Source organism: Diadema antillarum, unplaced genomic scaffold (assembly GCF_040938485.1).
Source record: "Diadema antillarum isolate AM-2024a unplaced genomic scaffold, OU_Dant_1.0 seq00000285_RagTag, whole genome shotgun sequence".
In the NCBI taxonomy this organism is placed as follows: Eukaryota; Metazoa; Echinodermata; class Echinoidea; order Diadematoida; family Diadematidae; genus Diadema; species Diadema antillarum.
Genome location: NW_027271313.1, coordinates 198949 through 211323, shown reverse-complemented (window position 1 = coordinate 211323; position 12375 = coordinate 198949). Strand labels below are relative to the sequence as shown.

Here is a 12375-nt window from a genome sequence, read left to right as displayed (position 1 = left end):
GGGGAAAATGTAATGATTATCAATGTTACAGAGTCGGGGGGATGAATGCATTGGTGACAAAAAGTCATGCCCATTGTATAAACGTGGTCATCCGGTACAAAGGATTTACCGTAAAGTTTTGTCATGTTTTTGATTTGCTTTCTTTTTTCGTATTTTGGCCTGTATATAGATTTATCTCCTCTTGAATAAAATTTTTGCACCACGCATACCAATTGTAGGCAGTATGGTTATAACAAGGAAGAAAAAAGTCTTCTATTAACTTATCTAAATATTGCCAAGTAATTAGTCAACATAGATCATACTGCGCTATATAAATTTTTCATATTGTTATCATCATTATCATTTGTACATGTATATTATGATATCGAGGTACCTATAAGCCACAAAATGGCTACCAACTTAAACTGGCTCATTACTATTCCCCTAATCTGCCTCACACGACTGCCTTTCGAGGCTTGATATGATGGCAATGAGGGGGGAGGGAATCTCATTGAGGGGAACGCGAGGGGGATCCGGGACCTGTTTTTCACCTGTTCGCTCTTTCAAAGTTACAAGAGCCGTATAATTGGGGCGATAGCTTGTGAATGGTTAATTAGGAAGTCGCTAATCGGAAAGCACGTAATTGCCCTGAAACCCGTTGGACGTGTCTCAAGAACACGAAGAAAAGTGGAACGGATCTTCGCCTCACTCCATGCGTCTTTGTTTTCCTCTATTCCTCCTCTATTCCTGTCTATTTTCTCTCTTACCCAATATAAACCCCAAACCAACCACTGATCCCCTCTTATCTAACCTAATATCGTGTTAAGTATTAAATACTAAGATTTGTAGTTAACCCGTTTGGTACCTCTAAGTTTTTCAGTCCCAGCTATTCCGGTCATCACGAAGTTTGTTCACTTTCACGGAAGTCAAACTTTAGCTCTCCTTTCCGTTGTTTTATATAAACGATTTTCTAGATCTTTAATATGCCGTCGAACATTTTCGATATAGCATAGACTCTTTTAATTCATTGTACTTTGGACACAAGAACATTAATGATTGATAATATCTTCCAATCTCTTCACTTTATTCATTTTTTTATATACTGAGGATACTTACTTCCCCCACACTTTGCTTCAGACTTTCTTCTTAAACCATTCCTGTTTTCGTTTTCGTTTTCGTTTTCTATTTTCCTTTCCTCGTTGTACCCAAGAACCGTTCGTATGTTTCCTGTTTTTCGTACTTTTAATGACCTACTTAAGATTTATAAACTAATGCGTTAAACTTTGGTGAATTTTGGTTCTGAAGATTGATTTAATTCTATCATTTCCTTGTAGAAGGTCAAAATTATTAATTTTCCGTTACAACGTAATCATAAATGATCTTTATATCTGCTATATCTTTATTCTTCGTAACGTCAAATAATTACAGACGTGATTCAAGTTTAACTATTAGAGTGCATGTCCCGAAGTACCAGAATGTCAGCGTTGCATCAAATAAAATCGTAGGCAAAATAGATGTGCGTCTGTACTAAAATACTAGAAACGGGCGTGCAAGTTGTATTTGTATTCTACTGTGGAAAGTTAAGGAGGTTTAAGACATACGCGTTGTAACATGACTTCAGAATAAAGTAGAAAAATGAAAACAAGATGGCAGCATCCGGAAGTACATTATCTATCGACATTTACGTCTGGGCCGAATCCCCCGGCCTAACACTGAGTGCCAGTACCGCAGTACAGGCAGGGATACAACCCAGTTACATACATAGAGAAACCATGCTAACGAGGCACTTCCCTTGAGTCTCTGACGAGAGATGCTCGTTCGATAGCTTGAGATCTTCCACTGACATACTTTGAGCTCCACATCGACTTTGGTTTACTCTTCAAAGAACCATCATGTAGTGATCGCGCTATGCATAATTCTTTGCTCGAAGCATTCTCATTCCAGCGAATGTCTACATAGTGCAGTGCCACTACTTCTTGAAATTGAAGTAAATAAAGAGAGTAACATCAAACAAGCCACGCAAGTTTCATTCAAATAAGAATTTAGAATTGCCAAATTGTGAAATGTCATATCTTTACCTGTTTCGTGGAACAGAGACTTCGTTCGGAATCTCATATGTCAATATCAAGACCCACTTTCTCCCACTTCCCAGTTCCCATGACAGTACCACTGAGCATTGTTGGCTTGTTATAGAACAAAAGAGGGCGCAAGTACATTTTTAAATTCCAGTGTACCAGACGTTCCATGTACACGCCTCCGTAAACGTAGTCTGGTTTCCAGACCCTTTACCAACTGGACTCCGCGGCGACGAAGTCGCCGCCTTTGCCGAAGGCAAACAAAACTATACCAGTTTTCGACGTTGAGGGCGTTAATATCCTGAATAGCGAAAATAGTACGAGCAGAGGGTCTGGAAGCCAGACTACCGTAAATGTGGCTTTTCCTTTACATTCATGAATAGATTAAGTTTGGTCGCTTAAACGCAATCATGCTTCAGTCTCAAATATTGGACATCTGACTTCTCTTTATTTCAGAGTTACTCAGCCAATAACATTACGTTTTACACTTTTTAAATAGAAGAACTGAAATTCAGCACATTGTTTAGTACACGATCAACGAAAAATTGTGGGATGATGACATCACCAGCACACTCAATTGCACAGTCATTAATCATCAACTCTTCGAGAACTGTTTTGCAAAGATTAGCAAATCTTTGAATGTCATAACTTCCTAACTTTTTATCCGATTTTGACCAAATTTTCACTATTGTGCTTGTAAAATGCTACTATCAAAATGTTACTCCATAGGTATTTCAAATTAGATAATTTTTCACTGGTCTATAATTCTCGTTCAACGAGTCATAATTGTCATTTTAAAAAAAGTCAATTTCGAAACACCTTTGCTGAGGTTAAAGAATAAACGGTACACTAGAAATAAACTTCTTGTAAGAAGTATATTGATCTATCAAAACTGCCTTAATTCATCCTGTTTCGCGAGAAATTGGGTGGGTTCCTATTGACTCCTGAATGCACTTGCCAATATCGAGGAATAGTAACAGGTGTGATGGTTTTTACTTTTAAAGCAAAGTTCCACCGATAAATAGGTAGATCAAGTAATTGATAGTAATGAGAAGAGATGTTACAAAATCTGTTTTCTCTCATCAGCTCTTTGCCTCCGTTCTTGGTTGGGATAAGGTTGAGAAGGTATATGCCCTTTCCATTTCCATGTACTTTGATGCACAGTCGTGCGTTTTGGTATAGTCATTCTGACCACTAGAGGGCAGTGCTTCCCTATACGAGCGAGATCAATATTCACGGATTTGGACTACATGTAGCACGAAAATACACACACACACAGGAGGTTACATTGAAACACAGACAAGCCGGCTCTGGGAATTATGTTGTGGTACATTTTTTTTTATAATGTTTTTATTGATTAATCACAAGAATTAAAAACATCTGTCATATCATAGTAAAGTGGTCAATTATATTCCTTCGAGCTTCACTTAAGATAATGCACTCATTACAAACATGACCAGGCGAGTTATATCAGCAATTCATTAACAGAGTGAGGTTCTGTTAACAAGATAACTTCTCTCAATGTGGATAGTTAAGTAAGCATGGTAAGCCGTCGTTGTCCCTGGCTCTTGGAATTGAAGAATTTGCAACATGCTGCATCGTCTGCGTGGAAGAAAGAACACGCCGTATTGTGATGCCGACAAGTGACAATGGTCATTAGAGCGGGACTTTGCCCCCAATCTCCGCCTATGCCAGCCGACCGGCACTTGGCGAAGTGACGGTGATTTCAGGCGTTACGTATTAATCATGATCATAGAGAAGTACTTGAGTCGGGCAGCAATCGACGACTTTCTGCTGCTCTACGTGGTTAGAAATTAATTGATATTACTTTCATCAGAATCTCCTCTCTACCCCAATAAAACTGGGCTGAGTAAATCTGGGAGGACGAAAGTCGAGAACTCGCGGAATAATCCATCTCAAGCGAACCTAAACTTGGCTCATGTCGGCCTCGTTATTCTAGTTATTCTTGATTCCGTGTCGTTGAAGGAACACGCAATCTATGTTTTGAGAGTCGTAAGAGTGCAATTTCCTCTGCTTTCGAGGAGCAAAGATGTCACGCTGCCTGTGTTGTAATATCGTACAGCAGCGAAATGACATGCGCTATGTTCTAATTTATCAAACACTGCTTGAATGTTAACGGCCGATACTCTTCGGCAGCTGGGCACCGCAGCATTACTGGGAGAAAAGAGAAAGATGGACCCCATCAGGGAAAAAAGGTGCTAACTCTCATGAAAGAATTCTTTGCCGCTGCAAGGATGGATGGGGGAGGGAGGGGTTGAAGAAATTGTAGGCCGGAGAAGACAAAAACTAAAGATAATGAATTTCAAAGGTTTGCAATATGAATATCACCATATTAGATTGTTGCGAACAATATCCACTAACAGACACTGTTTTTTTACTTTCATTCTGTTTACAACAAAAGCGTTGATACGTCTTGCATAAGTATAACGTCGATACAAAAAGCAGGCTCGTAAGCTCCCCTGGGGTGTTAGAGTCCACTTTGTCATACGGGATGATAGGATGGTCATCACATTATACTGAGCATGTAAAGATAGAAAGTTCCTTTGCAAATGACGCTGCTCTCACCAAAGGAAGTTACGTAGGCATAACTAAACCCGAGTGAATTTTCTCCGTTTGAATTTTCTGCAGCTCCACTGCCCAACCTAACCTCCGATGATATAGACAAAGCTCTGCAGCCATCACCTCGGCACCCACCCTCCTCGCAAGGTACGTAGGTCATTGCACATGCGCAGTAGCGGACTTTTCATAATTGGGAGGGGGAGAGAAAAGGTGACATTTGCAATAGGAAATAGCTATCATACATGTAAACGCATGATCGTTCCACAACATACCTTGAGCAACAAGAATACATACGTGTCTTCCAATAGGAAACGTCATATTTTGGATCTGTTTTATTAGCCCTTGGATCGCTTCTCTCTTTTCTTCCTGTCTCTGGTTCAATTTTGCACCTTGATCTCGTCTTTGTCCTTGTTGCCTCAGATGCTGTCAACAGAGTCAGTTTGAATCTGTACAAAATCTTTCGTGGTTGTACTCTCCAAGCGCGGGACATTCTTTTTTATCATATAGCGGTTAAAAAATATCGAAATAAAACAAAATTTGCAATTGCAAAGTTCATTATCAACGGCTGACAAATAGATATGATATATCATTTCCTCACATGTTATGATTTGGAGTGCAGACTAACATACATACCAAGAGAAGGACCTATGCCAGTGGTTAGATTTTTGTACCTTTTCAGCAGTCATACCACCTCGGTTTATCATCCTCGTTAATAAAAGTTTGGTAACTTGTTTTCTTATTCTATAGATACTATCAACCATTATCTACGCCAGTCTAACTATAACATTGTATCACCTTCTTTTTGTCTCCCCCCCCCTCTCTGTCTATCTCTTTATCTTATACATACACACATAAATACATACATACATACACACACACACAACCAATCCTGTTCATTGTTTAACTCGACAACTTATCAAAAACCCATCCAAATTGTTATAAACACATTCCCATCTGACCTCGAATAATATCATTGGACCATGCCTTCCTGATGATCCATTACATATTCTAATGTCACACATACACCTCTCTACCATAAAAACTTGAAATTCCCACTCATCTTGCCCACCTGCTATGTTAACTCTTCCTTACACTCGTGAATATAAACACTTAACACCTCCAAACCGTCCCCAAATCCTCTAATCACATTTCCACCCCCTACACACTATGCAGGCTACACACCCGGTGCGAAAAGCAACCTCGGAGATAGCGGGAAATACAACACGGCTGAACACCAGACGACACTGGATTCCAGCCAATCAGGTATGACAGGCGCCCTCTTGAGTTCACAATTATACATTGGTGATCTCCCCGAACAACGCCACACTGCAGTTACTCCCCGCTGAGAAGTGATTGAATATGATATAAAAAATACATTATGAAATGGCCATAATGAAGTATAACTTATCCGGTTTATTACGTCTTTTTTTTCCGAAATTCATACAATAAAGAGGTCTGTCTACAAACAATGTACAACATAACCGGCGGAGTGACATATATTATTGCGTGTTTATCTGTCGTTCGCCTGCCATTTTCTAAATGTGAATTTTATGCTAATAATTTGTCATGTCGCCTTAATCACTTGTCGATGACCTTGATGTTAGCAATATTTATATTCGTTCTGATGAATAATGATGCACAAGGGACTTCTTCCAACGGAGAAATTAGTTTTGATACCTGTAAAATTAATGATTGATAAATTACACTTTCATCATGATAATGATGATCATTATCCCCATGTCAGATGACTTTCCCTTGATAAAAAATGCAAAGAGACAGTCGCAAGAAAAATAAAAAAAAATCAGAGATTTGATGTAAAATGACAAAAAGAATTTGTCAAGTTATCAACCGTTCCTTTCTTCATTGATCTTGTGTGCACGTGTATGTGTGTGTGTGTGTGTGTGTGTACTATGGAAGACGTCATCTTATCGGGTGTCAAACAAGGTAACAATAAAACACTGTGCACGCTGATTGAAAGCATAGGTACTAGCATGACCTCGATTGTCAGTCACTCATATAGTTGTCATGGCTACCATTCTCCACAGGTGGATCTGCCTTCCCGTACCCTCCATCAACTACTTCCGCTGTCGACAGCGCTCCCAGAATGCCCCGCACGGGTATGTGATCTAAAATATCATTTTTGATTCTTTGAGCTCTAGGTGAGATTTGTTTGCTAACTGTCACAGGAATTGTCTAAACACGTCCTTGGCCATCGTGACCTTCTCTTGTTTGGAAATGAGGACCGCAAATGGAAAGGTCTTCCTAAGAAAAATCAGAATCATATTGTCCGGAAAAAAAAAAAGTCTTTTTAGCTCTTGTACCACACTCTTCGTCATTGTTGTGACATTGCTGATTGGCTGCTGTGTGTACTCAGTATGTATCATGATGAGATTTTCTCCACATCCAGGCGTGATTGCAGGAGAGCGTGAAGGGGAAAGAGTGAGCGACTCGACGTCAATTAAAAGAAATTATCCCGCTACTCCTGAAAGTCTACCCTTTTAAAACTTCAGACAGGAAACTAATAAGAATGAACTCTTTAGTTTAGATTGGACTGTGTGGATAGCTCGCTCTGTCCTCAGTGCTTTAGTCTCACTCATGACACGTGCGCCATCCATGTTTGTTGTGATTATTAAAAGTTTGGCGAGTCGGAAGTAAGTCGTTTCAGTGGCTTTGCGTTGAGAGAAAAGAAGAGGAAAAGAGAAGGCGAGCTTGTGAATAGGATTGAAGAGTTTAGCTTTGTCGATCGAGGTGGGGATTTGGCCACTATTATGTTTTTGTAGGGCCAAACAGCGCTTGGTATTGTAGCGGCCACGCGCCGCGTTAATTGGCCGGCGTAGTCCCGTGCGTTTCCACGAGCCCTCCGCGCTGGAGAGAGAACGCAGTGCAAATACTAATAAAGGCGACAACTCGGGCACGATCATGCCCAGAGAGGCGTAGAAATGGGTTTCAGTTAATATCGGCTCGTGACAAGAAGCCGGTAGAATCGCAGCTACTTCATTAGCTGACCGTCACACTCCATACTATATTCATAGCATCACTGAAGCTAACACTATGTAAGCCTATGTCACTCGCAGAAAACAAGAGGCAGGAATGAGAGGGAGGGAGAGAGAGATGGGGGGGGGGGGGTACGAGGAGAGAGGGGAAAGCTAAAAAAACAAACAAAATCAAGCCTGATTTCTGAAGCTGACGAACCGAATGCAAGGTGAGCGATCATTTAATATTAGTAGATCCGGGCTGACCCTGCATGGGCCCTGGCTTGTCACTCGGAGGAAAAAAAAGTTCATTTCTATAATTATTGAATTTGAGGTGAAGTTATACATTCCCGTATATATATATCGATTCGTCGGTCTAGAAGCAAAATGGCTTTAAAACTAATCAAATCTTTGAAGCTGAGTATTTTCTGCTCCTCAGCCGATGTTAATGTATTATGCTACTATTGAAATCTTTATATTAGGTAATACTGAGGATATCATCAAGAACAGAGTCTGGTTCTCTCAAACCTATAATCCCCTCCTTCACTCAGCGAACACTGAAGAGTGTGATGATGCTGACTCATATTTTTTCAGTACTCATTTTGGGAAAATACACCAAATTTACACACTGTCAGATGAGAATCGTAGAGTGTTTGTGTTTATTCCGAATGCCTCTTGAAACGTTTTGAGGAGGAGCCAATCTTTTAGACGAACTTCTTGTTTTACCACAACATGTAGCTCATCTATGCCCAAATGAGTAGAATGAAAAAGCAAACAAAGTAGGCACGTTCGATTTCAATTTTGTCAACAAATTTCCTCTTTGAGGGTCAGTCTATGTAGTAGTTTATATGCGGAAATGACGGAAAGTGATTAAAAAATCAGAGAAGTCTCTATACACATCTAAATTGTATCTGCGATGAAATCCAAAAGAACTGGGGTTAATTCTCCAGTGACAGGTAAACCATGTAATTATAACTACTTCTACTTTAAAAGTTCTGATGAAAACATAACATTTAAAATGGAAGCTCTGATCCAAATACACTAAAGGCACTCCGATGCAGAATGTTAGACAAGGCTGAAAAATCTCATCGACTATTGCCGCATTTGACAGACTATATCATAGTCTTAGGCCTGCCTGAATATAAAGAAACAATTAAAAGTGGCACGGATATAGAGTAGGAAGGGGTGGCTGACTGCTTGGGATGCATCGCTCTGCTGACAATGGGTATCTCCTTCCAGAGGAGACCAGGAGAGGGAGATTGGTGCGACAAAAAATCTATTATGAAGTGTGCGACGGTGTCTAGGGTTACGCAGAAGACGTACCGCCGGAAATAGCCGCGATTTGGCGGGGCGATGCGATGTCCATAGTTCCCTCTACTTCTTTTAGTGAAGTCAAAGAAAGAAAGTGAAAAGAGAAAATATGATATATATATACATATATATATATATATATATATATATATATATATATGCTGATATTTTATGCTTGGATCTTGATTAGCGATTTTCGTTTCGAAGTCGATCTTCTCGTTTGAAAATATGACTTTGGTTTGTGAATGTTAGACATTATTAACCACAATGAATTGTACACTCAATTATGCCAGGATGATTAAAGCTCCATTGATTCGCTGAAGACACGATTGACATAGACTCTTTCCCCAATGTGTCGTCACGAGTTCGATATCCCGACGTCAGAGTGTCATGAATACATCCTACTACCGTGAGGTGACAGCGGCTTCCCAAGACGCTCCGCGCCGAGTTGCCGGGTAAATCGAAGAGGATGAAGAAGTTGGTGTTCAGGGGACGACTTCGGGGACAAGATTTGAGGAAGGAAACTCCCCTTTAAGAATTGATTGCGGAAAATTTGAGCACTTTCAAGTTCCTTCCCTTTTGCCGTTCGATATAATGAGAGAACTAATTTGACTTCGGGCGGACGGGTAGGGGTGGGGCAGGATGGAGTGCATGGATTAAAACTCGCAGCGTGCAATCGCGCAATGGCTATGGGCAAGTGAGAGAAAGGCAGGCGCGGAAACAATGTCGAGATATTACAGCATTGATTGAAAATGATTGAACAACGCGCTATGGGAAATATGCAAGAAAAAAAGGTGGAAAAGGCGCATAAAAAGGTGGAATCTAAGACAAAGAGGCAAAGATCAGAATGGAAAGATAAAAGGGGAGAGTAGAGAGGACGAGATTGAGATGGGTAAGGGGGAGAAAAAAGTGTCGGGCGTATATTTCGATCGGGTGGTGTTTGTACTGCGATAGAGTTACCGAAGAGACGTAGTTTGCGCGCGTCTTGTCGAGTATTTGTCGTGTTGTTCGGGCACGGCTAATAGCTGTACTAATGGAAAACTAGACGGTCCGCTAGACGACCTAGTCAGACAAACTGCCTTGATGTCGAATTTGCAAGTCAAAATTGAGTCCCGTAAGTAGACGGGGTCGGCCTTAAGACCTCAGAACAAATAGAGGGTATTGGATGAAGAGAACTGGGTGAAACACAGAGGCAGGGAGAACGAGAGAGATCGAGAGAGAACGAAAAAACGGGAGAGGGAAAAGAGGAGGTTTATTGATTGCCGCGCCGAACTGAAGTCCCGCAGCGGGAGCCGTGCGCGTAAGCGTTACTCACCGCCCAACTTACGTGCCTTTTAAGGTTTCATGAACGCTCTTAAAAATAAAAACAAGTATAAAGGGGAAAGGGATGGAGAGGGAAAAGGAGAGAAGAAGGAACCTACGTGTTGACATGGCAAGACACTGCATCATGACAGTCAATGATTACTTTGTTGTCCCTTTCCAAAACGGCGATGGGCGAGGGACAGTGTGTGTGTGTGTCGGGGGGGGGGGGGGGGGGGTGAAGATAGACTTCGGCTCGGTCGGGGAGGAAAGGAGGGGGTTGGTGGGAGAAAAACAAAGCGAGAGATTGGACTGTCATTGCGACGTGAGATCTTGTGATGGATGACAAAATACACTGAGTTTAGATATGTGTGAGAGACCGAGTTGTTTCACAGTGGAGGCGAATGATGAATTAGCTAAATACGTGACCTGCTACGAGACTTAAAAACAGTTTAATGAGCACGGTAGATACCTCTTTACGAGTAAGGCAGTGGCTCTTTTTCTGAGGAAAATACTTGTCTTTAAAAATTGTAAAACGTGATATTCGACAGATGTCAGTATCATCGCGTAACTGTCCGTTCGTGCAGCACACACAGAAGAAGTTAGGTTTAAGACAATCCACTAGTAAGATATACATCATTTAATATATCAATGGAAATCTGCCGTTTTGTGCTCAGAATTTGCAAAAAAAGAATTAACAAATTATATCACGAGCGGAAGAGTTTCAGACAGCATGTAAATATAATTACAGAAATTTACCTTAGAGAAAGATTGTTACGACTAAAACCAACAGGAAAAAAATAGTTCGTCAAAGTCTTGAACAAAAATAATGGCGTCATTTTGAAATCGGAATCCTTTGGCGACATGGGAAAGCTGTCTTAGTCACGTGACAATGTCGTCACTACAATAAATTCCACATTCTGTACCAAACAAAAATATCACTTGTTGTTTTTCCTTGTTCTGGTGCATCCATCTCTCAACAGATTTTTTAACCAATGAAAAGACAGAAACATGCGGAGTTGTGTAACAAGAATATCTGTCGAGAGAAAATAGTTTTCAAAATATTTTCAGGACAGAACAAACGTTTAGTATCAAACTATTCTCATGTGACCAAAATTAATAATTCCCTCAAAAAGTCCGTCTGATAGTAATTTTGCGTGTCAGAAATATCTTAAAGGCATAATTTACCATTTGCAGATGAAACAAAAACCCAGCATTAGTGCTTAAAAATAGTTCTAAAATGTGAGTTAGGGATAGAAACAACCAATGTAAAAATTTGAACCAGTATAATCAATGTTAAGTATTGTTAAATATACAAAATGTGAACAATCGTTATAATAAAAATGTTTTCAGACTAAACAGTCTACAGTTATGGTTTAATGAGAAAAATAGTGTTATCTCCTTATATTTTAGGCTTTATTGCAAAAATTTCATATGGTTGGAAGTTTTGTGATACAACTGACCTACACATGCATCAAAATGTGATGTATCTTGAAAATTTTTAAAATCACTGCTCCCAAAGGTAGTTGTTCAGTTTCAGTTCTTGTGATACATTACTTTAATGTCGCCTATAGGCTCTTCCTTGGATGCACCGCCGTTCACAGAAAATACATTTCTCATCGGGACACAATGTTTCTCCTTTCATGTTCGAATCATGCTTGTTGTGCAGGCCAGTCATATCAGTAGAAAATCAAAGAACAGATAAACACATGTCGATAGGTAGGTCTATCGTTGACTGTAACCAGGAAGAATTAGATGGAACTTCCTGATTTACTACTTTATCAGCCTAGTTACTATTTTTAGTCAACATGGCTACCTCATATCAATGTAACCTCTCTCTTTATCTTTTATTTTATCAGCTTCACCACAAACGATTGTCGCAGACTTTATCAAACTATGCTGATATTCTAGATAGACTCTAATAAAAGAACGGGACAAATGCACTGACGTTTAGAAGAGTTCATGCTGGTATATTTTTTTGAAGATGTTGAAGATAAGATAAACAGCACTTGAAATGAAAGGGGCTGATATAAACAGCAAATAACACTGCAAACATATGATACAACATTATCATTAGCTGTGTGGGCGTGGACTTATGGGGGACTACCTTAAGAAATGAAAGATGTAATGCAAAACAAAATAATGTAAAAGAAAACATA

The 12375-nt window shown here is 40.0% G+C and overlaps 1 protein-coding gene across 3 annotated transcripts in view; it reads left to right on the top strand.

Annotated features, from left to right (window-relative positions):
* Positions 1 to 12375, top strand: part of LOC139730000 (transcriptional regulator Erg-like) — a 156110-nt gene that overhangs the window by 92361 nt on the left and 51374 nt on the right. For 2 of the 3 annotated variants that reach the window (XM_071640921.1, XM_071640920.1), the window contains exons 4-6: positions 4704 to 4781; positions 5808 to 5897; positions 6680 to 6751. In XM_071640921.1, coding sequence (XP_071497022.1) covers positions 4704 to 4781; positions 5808 to 5897; positions 6680 to 6751 — 240 coding nt within the window. The remainder of the gene's footprint in view (positions 1 to 4703; positions 4782 to 5807; positions 5898 to 6679; positions 6752 to 12375) is intronic. The other variant, XM_071640922.1, reaches the window with a different exon arrangement.